The sequence below is a fragment of the Lathyrus oleraceus genome, chromosome 7 (genome assembly GCF_024323335.1).
Source record: "Lathyrus oleraceus cultivar Zhongwan6 chromosome 7, CAAS_Psat_ZW6_1.0, whole genome shotgun sequence".
NCBI classification, from domain to species: domain Eukaryota; kingdom Viridiplantae; phylum Streptophyta; class Magnoliopsida; order Fabales; family Fabaceae; genus Lathyrus; species Lathyrus oleraceus.
In genome coordinates, this window is record NC_066585.1 from 16,396,840 (window position 1) to 16,411,593 (window position 14,754).

The window sequence follows — 14,754 nt, forward strand, 5'->3', positions numbered from 1 at the left end:
TCTAACGTGGATCTACAACTAGAATATACTCTTGGATGAAAAATATGAAAGAAAATGGAGATTTATTTTTGATGTCTAATGATTTTAATATATGTAAATCTATAAGCTGGATTAAAAGGGACAAAATAAAAAACATTATGACAGTAAAAAAATAAAATAAAAATTTATTTGTAAAGGGTATTTTGGGAAGTTAAACAATGGGGTATAGAAGTATAATAGGGGTATGAATATAATGGGCTGATTTTGTGAATTTGGGTTTTTTACTTACCGTATGCTCCATAACACGCTCGCGACATTTCTTCTCTCGCTCGCAACTCAGCGCTGTGCCTCTCGTCTTCTCCCTCGTCGCTCTTCAACTCAGGTAATCATCGATTCCCGATTTTTTTTCATGCGATTTTTCCTCGTTTTTGGTGCTGGATTAGGGTTTTAAGAGTTCAAAATTTTATAGGTTGTAATGAACTTTACGTAATTGTTAGTACTGTGGTATGATTAAGCTTTATGCATATTTTTCCTGGTTATAGCTGATTCTTATCTTGTTGGTTCATACAACGAAGATGCAGCATGAATTTTGTTATGTATATACGCTAATTAATTGTTGAAGTTTTTCAATTCTTCTTTTTGTTTGAATTGAGTTTTTTTCTCTTTATTCACGTTGGAATTCTTAGTAATTAGGGTTATGTATTCTTGGTCAAATATGAATGTTTCCCTATTTTTAAGGAATATATCCCATCTGAAAGGTCGGCATAGAGATTATACTTTTAGTTCCATCTCTTAATCTGGTGTTTCCTATAAATTTCCATCGGGGTACTAGTCTTGTTTTCATTTGAGGGGGTTTGCAAATGTATGGATCATTGAAGTTACAAACAAGGATATTAGAAATCAGTAGGTCAATATAAAAATTAGATTTTTAGTTCCATCTCTTGATACAATGTTTACTATAAATTTCTTTTGGGATACTAATGTTTTCATTTGATGGGGTATGGAGCATTGGGCTTCAATAGAAAATATAGAAATCAGCTATTAGTTGAAATCTGTACAAGTAGGAAGAGTGAGCGGTGAGTTATTGGTGAAGGAGTGAGTATATTATTACAATTTACAAGAGGTTTGGCTTAAATCCTCTGTGATTTCATATTCCTAGAGAGTTTAGAGGCTGTGGCTAAAGAACAACCGGTGTTTATGTAAGACAAAAATGTGTGTATTACTTTGAAAGTTTTAAGGGTTTATACAATGTATATGTTACTAAGCTTATGGAATGGAGCAAATGAATGTAACCAGGCTAGTCAAACAAAACTTCAACTCTGTGTCTTGTGGTTTGTATTCTTTTTTCTTAGGGTTCTTTTACACAATTTGGTAGTTTTATTATTGTAAAATATGAAATTTATAATGATGTTAAGTAAATTATGCAATTTAGTGATTGTTGGAACTAAATCAGAAACCTCAAACTACATATTGAAATTTTTTATTCCCATTTCTTAAATTTATCAAATCTAAACAGTTATTGGAAGGAGAAAAGTAGAAAATCTCAAAATTAAGTTAAATCCCCTAATCTGCTACACACACTAAAAAACTAAACTCAATTGAAGCAAAGCATTCAGATATCTACTCTATGTGTCTGGTCTTAAATTCAAATACACTTGGGCTTTTTGGCCCAGACCCATGTGGGCTAATGTTGAATGGGGTGGGCAAGTCCATTCCCAGCTGAAATACTCATAATCCCTTTCTTCACAATCACAGACAGCAGGTTCCATAATTTTTTATCTGAAGAGAAAAAGAGAGAGAGATGTCGGGTATGGGAGATGGATACGTGGGCACTGCCCAAGATGCAGTTCGGATCCGACGGCTAGAGAAACAGAGAGAAGCTGAACGTCGTAAAATCCAAGAGCTGAAAACCAAATCTGCCACCTCCAATGGCCAACCCGGTCTCCTCCAATTTGGCTCCAGCACTTCTGAGGTTTCATACCACTTTCTTTTACTTTTTCTTCTTTCAATTTTCTTTATTACTATAACTAACTAACTAATCCCCCTTCGATGTCACCATTTCAGATTCTTGAAACTGCTTTTAAGAAAGAAACTGTTGGTCTTGTCACCCGTGAACAGTATGTGGAGAAGGTATCTAATTATTATTATTATTGTTATTATTATTATTATTATTATTATTATTATTATTATTATTATTATTGCCCCATTCAATTCATTCATATGTTCATACTAATGAGAATTTTGAATTTGAATATTCAGAGGGTTAATATTCAAAGTAAAATAGAGGAGGAAGAGAAGGAGAAGCTTCAGAAGCAACTACAAGAGGAGGAGGAGCTTCAATTACAAAAACGCAAAAAGAGGAAGATCAAGGGAAATTCGAGACTATCATTTTCCGAAGATATTATTGACAATGATGCTCAGGAAGAGGAGGAGACACATCAAAGTAATAATATAGAAACAAATGGAGGAGTACGGTGTGGTAAGCTTGGTAAAGACCCCACCGTCGAAACTAGCTTTCTACCTGACAGGTGCGCCACCCTCTCTCTCTTCTATCTTCAATACATTCCCATTTTTCCTTTATTTGTTGCTTTGTTTGTTTCTCTAACGTTTGGGCATAGGAGTGCTGAGCATTTTGTTCAGTGAGCGAGAGGCTGAGGAGCAAGCTGAACGCGAAAGACTGCGCAAACAGTGGCTCCGTGAGCAGGACCAAATTCGAAGTAAGTCTGCATACTGTTGTTTTATTATAATGGTAGTTCTAATTTTTTTTCAAAAAAAGGATAAATGGTTGAAAAGCATAGCTTGTGGAATATGCTTGCTTAGGGAAGAAGATAAGTGTAATTGCTTATTTTCTTCTACATGCTTAATTGCCTCCTAACTCTTGTTTATTCATGAATATATTGTTCCTGGGTTTCAGACGAGCCTCTTCAAATCACATACAGTTATTGGGATGGAACTGGCCATAGGCGTGTCATCCAGGTAAGTGAAGGCATGTGTTTCAACTTACTTTTAAGTCCTAAATAAGTATCTTTTTGCTGATTTGCTATATAATATTACATCCTGGTGTATTTATCATTTTGTAATTCAGGTACGCAAGGGTGACACCATCGGGGAGTTTCTTCGAGCAATTCAACAGCAACTTGCGCCTGAATTCCGAGAGATTCGAACAACCTCGGTTGAAAATCTGCTTTATGTGAAAGAAGACCTCATCATTCCTCATGTACGAAGACTAAATTTGTTTTAAATTTTTAGCAAATCTACGTGCATCTTTGTGTGTGGACATGTGCCCAATTTTTTAATTCAATCATATATGTTTTCATACCTGTTTCCGTGCATATTACAGCAACACAGCTTCTATGAACTAATTGTGAACAAAGCGAGGGGAAAAAGTGGACCGGTATGTTTCTTTTATTCTTTTTTCTTGAATTTGTTGTGTTTATTTTATTTCCGAAGTTGTGCATCCAAAATTTTCTGAGAACATTACATTCACATGTATTTTATTCCTTTTCAAAACATATATAACTCTAAACCTTAATTAACAATTTTTTTTGTTGCTAGAAAACAAAAAATCCTAGTTCTTCTCCTTTAGATGGCTCTTAAGTTGAGAAAAGAAAATAGTAGAAAGATGTTTTTGTAGTTTTTGCTGTTAGGGTTAATTTCTTTGTACATTACGCACGATTGAAAACTGTAAACACGTGATAATGATTGAAGGAATAGGAGAGTTGTGACAAATCATATATTAATTAGTAGAAGGTGCAATATAGAGCTAAGATTTGTCCTGTGTAAAAGGGAGGAATAGTTGAATGATAATTCATTGCAGTAATGAATCAATTCTCCATGGTTTACATGAGAGAATTCAGTTCTTTTGACCAGCTGGTATTCATCGGCATTCTGTAGAAGTGTCTTTAACTTACTAAGTTTTATATGGCTACTGCTAAAACATTGCATTCCATCTCTACTGCAGTATCTCTGAGACATAAATGTCGTTCACATTATGTCATTAACTTGGAAATGTTTGCTGATTATCCTTTAATGATTTCCAGTGAATTAACCTTATTAAATTTTCATATATCTATACAGCTTTTTCATTTTGATGTGCATGAGGATGTCCGGACAATTGCTGATGCCACTATAGAGAAGGACGAGGTACATTTCCTACTCAGTCATTGCGATCACTTATTTGAAATTCAAGTTTACAAGATAGTGAAAACTAGACTGACACATGTTTGTCCCTGCGTGTTTTAGTACACTTGTTTTTTATCTTTTTGCTCTTGGTCATCCTAATCATTAATTCGTATCTCACCCAACAGTCTCATGCTGGAAAAGTTGTAGAAAGGCACTGGTATGAGAAGAACAAGCATATATTTCCCGCTTCAAGATGGGAGGTACTTTGTTTCTCTCTTCCTCTCTTTAATATGCTCAGCTTTGACTGCTTGTTACATGTAGTAGCAGTAGTAGCAGTTTATGATTCCGTTTACAATTGTTTTCGCTGTCTATTGCAGATATATGATCCAACAAAGAAGTGGGAACGATACACCATCCATGGGGATTAAACTTTGGCTTCCAAATAACTTTATTTGGATTTGCTGCTTCTGAGTTTTAATCTGATCTTCAGTTGAGCTGATTACGCCTCAAATCTCACCTTGATAGTGCTGGTTCAATTAGTCAGATTTATAGCAATTCCAGTGTTTTTATCTTTTTTGCTATAATTTATTGTTGTAGAAACTTGGACAATTAGTCAGATTTTTTTTACATTACATTGGAAATCTGAGAGACTGGCTGGGCATCTAAAATATGCAGACTTTTTTTTTATGTAATCTAAAGTTTGAGGGATGATTTTTTGGCTTTAGACTTTTTCTTATATTTTATATATTACAAAGAGTGATGACAAAACCTTTTTTTTTTTGTTGGCAATGGATGGATAAACAAAAAGTATAGTTGTGTTGTGAAATTTTTATTCAAATACCCTTTTTTTTTAATTCTAAAATAACCCTGTTTTCAAAAAAAAATCTCAAATTATCCCAGTTTCAAAAAAAAATTACGTAAGGCATAGGCGTCAGATCAATTGGCGCCTACTCTTAAATTTTAAGTAGAGGTGCCAATTGGATTGGCTACAGCACATGGTGCTGCCAATTCAATTGGCGTCCAAGTGTTATTTGGAAGAGGATGAGCCAATTGGTTTGGCGTCTCAGTGTAATGTATAATTTTTTTTGTTATAAATAGAGGTGTTGTGTGAATCATTTTTTCACATCTCATTTTGTCATATTGCAAACATGTTTGATGTTTGTCGTTATGGAAAAGTGATTTATTTGAGAGGCAAACCTCTGATGTTGATGTTCTTCTAGAACATCTGTAGTTTCGATCAACTGAAGAGGGAGTTGGTTTGTTGGTAAAAAATTAGAAGTATTGAGAGATTTATAGAGAAATGATGTTTGGAAGAGATGACATCAGTTAATGATATATAAAAATCCAAGGTTACAAAAAAGATTATGATGCAGATGTTGCTCATAGATTGAGACATTTGTTCTTACTATGTTCTAGTTGATGAATCGCACAAAACTCCATGCGTGGAATCAAAGATAAGAACCTTCGCAAAAAAGTGGTTAAAGATTGTAATCGCGTGTGTGCTAGTTTTGATACTTTACTCTTTCTCACTTTTATACAACATTTATTGAATATTTGATCCAACATTAGCATTGCACTTCATCTTTCACCTCTTGTTGCGAAGGTAGAAGTCAATCTAAAATAGGTTGTTCTGACCAAAGCGGTTATTGGTAGATTTCTAATGCCTTTGAATACGTCGTTCATGCATTCCACAAGGTTTGTTGTCATGTCGCCCCATCGACAGCCTCTGTCAAATGCCCTTTTGCACTGCTCTACTGGTACATTATCCACCCATCTTTCTGCATCTGCATTAGACAATCTAATTTCATCACGGTAATGTTGAAATGACGACTGAGTTAGAGCATACATTGCATTTACCACTTTTTTGCGAAGGTATCTTTGATTGCATGCATGAAGTTTTGTGCGATATGTCTAATGCAATAAACATGGTTATTGTAAGCACTCTCAATGGAAGCATGTCTATCTGAAATCAAATAGACATTGGTTTGTGGAGCAACATGTGTTCTGAGATGTCGAAAGAAGAAACCCCAACAACCAGCGGTTTCACCTTCAACCAGAGCAAAGACAATGTGAAAGACATTATTATTGTCGTCTTGTGCAATAGCCATAAGCAAAGTACCCTTGTATTTGTCGTATAACCATGTTCCATCAATTTGAATAATAGGTTTGCAAAATGCAAAATCTTTGATGCACAGTTCGAACGCCCAAAAGAGGCAGTGAAAGATTCTAAAAGAGGCAGTGAAAGATTCTATTTCCAGCAACACAGGTTCCGTCTGGCGTAAATGCTGGCAATGTCTCCATAATTGCAACAGTTCCTGATACGTATGTTTTTAGGGCCCATAAAAATCGTGACAATTCTTTGTATGAATCCTCCCATGTGCCGAATACTTATTCAACAGCCTTTGTCCTCGCAATCCACGCTTTCTTGTAAGATATAGTATAATTATATCTTGTGACGATATGAGATATTATTATACTCACCTTCACTGATGGATCTTTGTTAACAAATGGCAAAATGTCTTGACATATCAATGCAACGTTTAATTTACAGCGATCTTGTTCAACATTAGTTGCAATGCAACTGTGAGGTTGGTCTATAGAAGCTATCTTCCAAGAGTCGCTTCTCTTTTTGTGAGACGCATCCAACTGAAACTTACAAAGTATGTTACGACATTCTATGACATACCTTCTCGAATCAGTGCGTTTCACGGTGAAATCAGCAGAGTTATTCATGTGAAATTTTTTGATAGCTCGCACACATTCTTCTTTAGTACGGAAGATGTCTCCCACTTTTAACTCACCATCTGATTGTGTATACGGGTTATAAAAAACACAGTTGGATGTTTCATCGTCATACAGATCCATGTTTGTCATATGTTGAGGCAGATTATGTACATGACTTGGAGGTAATGGCGTTGGATGATCGCCATCTTCAATGTTGTTGTTCAACATATGATCGACCTGTGTCTCGGTCTCTTCTTCTTCTTCATCAACGACGTTGACTTCTGCTTTTGCTTCTGCGTCGGCTTCATCCGATTTGTCTGAATCAAATTCATCAGATTCAACTTGATTAGTTATCTGAGATTTCTGAGATGATATACTTGGTTGAAGAGTAATATATAACTCAATAGAGTTGCAACCAGAATGTTCGTGACTAACAAACATATATTCAACATCATCATCGTCCCGTACCTTCAGCGGGAAAATTTTGCATTGACTGTTCTCGAAAAAAAATTGATTTTGATATGTGATATGTGACACAAGACCAAATCCTATGCGGGATTCAATTCGTTTTTTTAAATGCAAGAAATATGAATTTCTCTTGATCGTAAGTCGAATAGTATCGGTGTTTCGAAAACAAAACCCATATAGATCAGACTCATATGTCTCACTGGTGCAGTGAGCATTGATAGTATATTTTGGTACATATGACATTGTAATATTTCTTGTGCAAATGAAAAGTAATATTTTTTGGTGCAGATGAATTTGTGTTGATTGTTGGATGTAGATAGTAAGACATTTAAACAGGTAAATGATGTATCAAGCATGCAAAGCTAGAGGTAAGTGATGTGTCAAGCATGCAAGCAAGAGATAAGTGATGTGTCAAACATGCAAGCTAGAGGGAAGTCATGTGTCAAACATGCAAGCCCTAGCGCCAGCCCAATTGGCACTACCTTGTACTCCTTGTACATGGGCGTCAGTCCAATTGGCGTTACCTTGTCTTCTATGCAGACCTCGTAACTAAGCATGCAGAGACATGCATGCGTCATGCTAGGTTAAGATGAAGCATGCATGCAAGCCTATGAGGAGTCACTTTGATTGGCGCTAGCATGTGACAATTGCACATGGGCGCTAAACCATTTGGCATGAGCATGCAATCACCATTATCCATGCATTCATACTTTTGCATGTCACACCTTATAAATAGCCAAGCAAGTCTCGTATTTTTTCCTCGCCAACAATCACTTATTCCTCAACAACAACAACAACTATTTCATCTACAATAACAACTATTTCTAATATTTACTCCGACAAGATGTCTCTCCTCACAATGGGTGAATCGCACAGAGGCACAATTGCAAACATAACAACTTATGTAAGCGTTTAATTCTTCTATTATTTGTCTAGAATAATTTTTAATAACGATACTTAATTTGTTGTTTATATTTTATAAAGTAACGTATTTTGTTGTTCCTTTTATAGGATGTTTCTAGGTTTCGAACTCGGGTCCACGAATTTGTACACATGGACCCGATGATTCAACCATATGTCGAACTCGCCGATTTTGGACATATAAGCAAAATAATGTCTTGGTTGGTGGATAATAAATTTATTATTGCGTTATGTGAAAGATGGCGTCCCGAGACACATACATTCTGGTTTCCAGTCGATGAATGTACCGTGACGTTAGAAGACGTCTACATGTTATTGGGACTGCCTATCAAAGGTAAGGCGGTAAATGGTAAAACCAACTATGCGAATTCAATTTGCATGGACCTCTTGGATGCTGATTTGTTAGATGATAACTCGAGAGGTCAAGGTATACTCCTTTCACGCCTTAAGGCATATTATAACAACTTACAGTTAGATGGGAATTCTACCGAAGAGGCTCGAATAATAAAAACTAGGTGTTATATTATGCTTTTAATTGATTCATTTTTATTTCCCGAAGGTAGTGGTTCTAGTATGCGTGTTATGTATTTACCTTTACTAAGACATGTAGATAGAATAGGAAGTTACAATCGGGGGTCCGTTTGTTTAGCTTATCTTTATAGATCTTTGTGTAAAAATTCACACAAAGACACATCTACATTTTCTGGATGTGTTGTTTTGCTCCAAGCATGGAGTTGGTCCAGACTACCGTCCCTAGCGCCCGTCAACAACAACTCGTTCACATTCCCGTATGCACAAAAGTGAGTTCTTAAAAATGGACTATATTTACTTACTTTACCGATTATTATCTTTAAATAATATTTTTACTTTTATGGTGCAGATGGTCGGCACGTGGTATGAGTTATAACAGATGTCATAAACAATGTATTACCCAGTATCGCAATCTCTTGGATCACCTTCGACCGACAGATGTATGGCCATTAACCTAATTATTTCGTAATGATTTGTTAATTTCTTCTACCAGATTTATAATCTAATATATGTTCACATTTTAGTTCATTTGGCTTCCATATCTAAATTTGGATCATGACCATGAAATCAACGAACAAGACGCAACTGTTTGGACTGCATGCACACTGATCATAAGATTCACCACTGTGGAGATGCACAATAGTGAACATGTTAAATTGCAGTTCGGTATGCTTCAACACAGCCCAGATCCTCCGATAAACCTAGGAGAATGACATCTACGCAAAGTTAACGACTAATGGAACTTTAACGCATGGCAAAGCTTCTCTAGATCTAAGTGTCACAAATGGAAGCACCGCCAAGACCATGCCTTAACAGATGTTGTGATGCTAACTGAAGAAAAACCAAGTCGTAATTATATGGCTTGGTACAGATCGGTTGGATTTGAGTTTATCGCTGAGGATATGTACCTATACGACCCACATCAGGCAACTTACACACCAGAAGGCTCAACATCTAACCCCTAACAACATTGTCATACTGACTACTCACAACCCCCTATCCATCAAAATTTACGATCCACAAACACACAAACATACAACCCTAACATGCCATACACCCAACCACAATACCAAGAGCATACTCGTACCACCACCAACAACTAGATCGTCATCAAGAGACCCAACATCGTTATGCACCCAACACATCACCCTACCATAGCCGCCTTAGCCAAAACACTCAACGATCATTTAACACCAATCGTCCCTCCTCCTACCATAGCCAAGAAGCTCAAACATCTCAAAACCAAAACCTTCAACAACCATATGTCTACCAAACACCACAACAATCATTTCAACCTTTCCTCGACGCATCATTCACACCAATGTCTCTCTTCAATTGTCTCGGTCGCCCTCCAACAACTCAAGCACAACCCAACTACTCTGGCATGGGTCATGAACTCATCTATGGCGGTACCACTTCGATGCATACACAAGACTACGTTGATTTGTCTGACTATCTCAAGCAATCTCCTGCAGTTGGTGGTGATGTTACTAGACCCTCAGATACTCAAAAACCTGGGGTGATTCATCAACGTGGGTTTGGGCCACGAGTTCGGGTAGCTAGGGCATGTGGGATTGAAGGTCGGTTAGGTGATCCCGGTCAACGACATTAGTCTTTTTTGTGTAAACGAGTATTAATATTAATATGAATTGGTTTGATTTCGACTTTATCTATCATGTACAATGTTTTCAAAAACAATTTACGAAACACACAGTTGTCAGACCAATTGGTGCCTCCTTTTAAACTTAACATATAGGCGCCAATTGGATTGGCAACACAAGGTGGCTTAGCCAATCCAATTGGCGTCTCCTCTCTAAGTTTAAGAGGATGCGCCAATTCATCTGGCGCCTTCTCTTCAAAGTGGGGTAGATTGAATTTTTTTTTCAAACAAGATTATTTTAGGATTTTTTTTTAAAACATGGATACTTGGATAAAAAAAATTGTTGTTGTTTGTCTCTCCCATACATTTTTTTTCGTGTTGGATCAGTAATAAATTGCATTGAAAATTACTGATATTATGTGATAATTTTTATTTAATTTTTTATATAATTAATTTATAGAATGATGGAATGATTTGATTGTCAAAGAATAGTTATTTTAACATGAAATTAATGTCAGATTTAGGTGAGTGGATGTTCAATAAGAAATCTGCTTTATTTATCTTAGCAAGAAAAGTATTATAAAATGGATGGACAGATTTGAATTAAAAAAAATTACAAGAAAAATAATAATTAAGAAATGTAAATAATTATTTTATTAGAAATCTGTATCTCTTTTATTCAAAAAAAAATGTTGCTCTAACATTTTTTCTATCTCACTTATGATTTTCAGCAAAAAGAGAATAATAGTGTGAGCTATAGCTTTATCACTAGAAACATAATTTTACCTTTTGAATTATGGTTAATTTTTTAATGCATCCTATATATTTTTTAGTCAGTGTAAAAAATTTAAAATATCCTTCAATTTTTGGAGATGTATTACTAGACGCATCTAATACAAACCTAACGTATGTCATTCTGAGTGACGCTCTATAAGTTAAGACATTTCAAAAAAATACTTATAATTGATCGATTAAGTGGAAATTTCGGAGATGCGTTTTTGAAAGTTTGAGCAAGATTTTAAAATGTTATGTTACTTTTGCATGTCAGATATTTTTGAAGATATATCTCCTAAATAATCTGATAAAACATACAACTGCATGATCGCACAACCATTGTTGTTTTTCTTTACAAACCCTCACCAAAAATCCTTCCATTCTCAATCCACATTTTCACTTCAAATCTCCAATCTTGTGGTTCATCACACTAAAGAGCAAAATAAGTTAGACTTTCAAGTAAATATAATTCATTTCAAATTGCATTACTCACATTAATCATGTTTTTTGTCTGAAAAATAAGCGTTGTTTTCATTAGATATCGTGCACCCCAATATTTCCCCCCAACAAGTTGTGTCTCAGAATGTCCAAGGTGTTGTTGTGAAGGCAATAGATGTTGGTAACGAATTTAAAAATGAGCAAGAGTTTGAATGGCGTGCTTCAATGGATTCGTACGGAGGCCTCCAAATAGGGATTCAGCGTGGTTATCGGAAAGTCCGATAATGGTTCGAATAGAAGATGTGTTTTTGTGACAATAACATGCGAACGAAATGGGAAATATAGAACTCCATTCTGGAAATTTAAAAGAGACGACATCGGTTCAAGAAAATGTCAGTGTCCCTTTAAGGTGTGCGTGGTTACATGTTGGCAAACAAAACTTGGAGATTTAATGTCTTATGTGGTTTGTATAACCATGATTTATGTGAAAAGTTAGCCAGCCATCCAATTGTGTGTCAGTTCATGCCGGAGGAGAAGGAATGCATTGTTGAAATAGTAAAAACTAACCAAGTTGAGTCTGTCCATGCTACATTGAAGACTTGATTGGGAAATAGTAAGGGCGAGTTGTATAAAGATTGAGACTATGTGAACCAAGTGATTCAAAACCAGCATAATGAGATACAAACATCATTTGGTCAGAGCATCACAATTTTGAAACACATATTTAAAGACAACAATATTTACTCTTAGTTGGTCGACAACATATCTCAAGCGAGTTTGAATTATATTTTTCATGAGGCTAAACGAGCTGATAATGTAGACTCTGATAGTATAAAGTGTGGATGCACAATTGTGAAAATATATGGTCTCCCATGTGCTTGTGTTATTTCCAAAAAATATGAAACTTGGTAGCACAATAAGATTAGATGAGGCTTGCACTCATTGGAAGAAGCTTAGGTTTGATGATGATGGTGACATGAAAGACGATAAATCAAATATCTCTATTTTGACCGAATGGGAAGTGATACAAAATATATTTTCAAAAGCCGATGACAACATGAAACTCCACATCAAAGAATAATTGAGGAAGATTTCTTATTCGAAAACCACCGACTTGAAATCACCATCTCAACCAATAAAAACAAAAGGTGTTCCGAAGAAGCTCAAGCCTACACTGAACTACAACTCAATTGTGCAGTCTCCTTCATATTTTGAACATGTTGACAAAGTTTTTCAAACTCACAAATTCCAAAATCTCTAAAAAGTGTTTTCAAATAAGCTCACATTAGCAAACCACCTCATATGTCGTCTCCACCAAAGATTCCATTTATTGACGAGATTTCGATTTTTATGCACAAATACATCAAACGAATCGTCAATGTTGAGGGGGACGATAATTATGGACATCGAGCTATTTCAGCTTTACTCGGTAAAAGAGAATATAATCATACACTTGTCCGCCATCAACTTATCCAAGAGTTGATGACTCATAAAGAATCATACACACGACTGTACGAAAAGAAAGAACATATCGATGAAGTTTATGAGTCTCTTGTTCCTTGCCTTTGTGGACCATCGGAGGCAAAATGAATGTGCTTCTCTAAAATGCGTCACCTAATAGCATATGCGTATGATAGGGTGTGTATTGATCTTACACAATACATTTTTTTGGAGACCTTCTTTCCATTGTGTACCGCCCCTACCTCAAAATTCAAATGATCGTATTATATGTATTTGATGACTTTCAAAATCACGACATTTTGTTCAAGTTTATTTGAAACCGGGATGTCATATACCACTTATATCACTGAAGTGGACGACTAATTCAACAACAAAAACGAGACTTGGCCAAACCATTTTATGAAAATGATGCAAGAGTTCCAGAAATTGAGAAACATTGAAAGATAACCAAATGCATAAAAGTCAATGGGGATTGTAACAACCCGTATAATATATATCTAGAATAATATCATACAAGTGTTATTAATTGGTACTGACACAACATAAGGGCCTAAGGGCATCATTATATACATGTGTCCAACTAAAAACATCAATGGGACATGTTATACAATAGTGCCTAAAAATAAAACTCTAAGAACTATGTACAATATCTTCATTGTACACAACTCCACAATGGAAGATCGAAATAACTGCATTCCTTGAAACATCAGTAGATAACTTCTCTTGAATTCAACCTGCAAGGAATACATGAAAAATAACAGCAATAATGGAATGAGATAATAATCTCAGTGAGTTCTCCTATCCTATGGATCCACTCGGCTCTACAGGGTTTCTACTCGATTCTAACTTAAGTATTCACCTTTCGTTACTTGTGCATCACTCGCACCTTATAACTAGGATTTGAGTAACTAAGGGATGATCACAATGTATGGAAACATATCACTTGAGTTCACATAACTCAACAAATCACTATTCGTATTCACGAAACACCAATCCATGAGCGGACCTACGTCTAGGGCAAGCCCAATTCATGCATGCTCATATGATTCAACTTTTACGGTGGATATCGGGTCCTCTATGAGTCTCAAGCTCAATCTAAGCGACTATCACCTGTATGGGCCTCTAACCCACTTAGGGTATATTTCACCGTATAGGCCTCTAACCCACTTTGGTGTCCACCTATCCCCCATGTCCGCCATGGTTGGGGCTCAAACCCAGTTGAGGCACGAATCATTGGTGTCACATACTATTGCTTACTCGTCTAAGCATATCAAATCGGGATGTACACCGTCAAGGATAAAACATTCTAAATACGTGATTAATTCCATAAAACATAACTAAATTATCTTTCTAAGTTATTCTCCTAGGTTTCCTCACTCATCTTTGTAAGGTTTTTAATCATGTTATTTCACAATCAAACATCCAACCAATTCATGGCATGCACATTAGTATAGCAAATATCATACATGAAACATACATAGTGGCATAACATGTCACAATAAACCCTTGGCATATCCGACTCACAACATACTCATAAGTATCTTAGGTTATTCAAGTCGTCATACACAAACAAGTCAAACATAATCAAGCATACAATCATTACTATCCTCTACCAAGCATTATTGGTTAGTTCATGGTCTCTCATCATCATGCAACATCTCATTAGATTAGCTTTCCAAAGTTTCAAATCTCATATCAATCGGGTTCACGGTTCTTGAGTTATGGTGGAAACAAGA

At 35.8% G+C, this 14,754-nt stretch overlaps 1 protein-coding gene across 1 annotated transcript; it reads left to right on the forward strand.

Moving 5' to 3' along the window:
• Positions 1-235: 235 nt before the first annotated feature.
• On the forward strand, positions 236-4,825 carry LOC127107560 (protein XAP5 CIRCADIAN TIMEKEEPER). The gene is made up of 11 exons (XM_051044849.1): positions 236-361; positions 1,735-1,951; positions 2,044-2,109; positions 2,239-2,507; positions 2,620-2,696; positions 2,894-2,955; positions 3,065-3,196; positions 3,320-3,373; positions 4,057-4,122; positions 4,287-4,361; positions 4,479-4,825. The coding sequence occupies exons 2-11, from the start codon at positions 1,781-1,783 to the stop codon at positions 4,527-4,529; spliced, it is 1,023 nt and encodes a 340-aa protein (XP_050900806.1). The 5' UTR covers positions 236-361; positions 1,735-1,780; the 3' UTR covers positions 4,530-4,825.
• The last annotated feature ends 9,929 nt before the right edge of the window (positions 4,826-14,754 follow it).

What these genes read in the sequence shown, in the direction of transcription:
- LOC127107560 (XM_051044849.1), top strand. Translation starts at nt 1,781, where the DNA reads ATGTCGGGTATGGGAGATGGATACGTGGGCACTGCCCAAGATGCAGTT. An exon ending in CGAGGGGAAAAAGTGGACCG is followed by an intron (nt 3,374 to 4,056) that starts GTATGTTTCTTT and finishes ATATCTATACAG; the next exon opens with CTTTTTCATTTTGATGTGCA. An exon ending in TTCCCGCTTCAAGATGGGAG is followed by an intron (nt 4,362 to 4,478) that starts GTACTTTGTTTC and finishes TGTCTATTGCAG; the next exon opens with ATATATGATCCAACAAAGAA.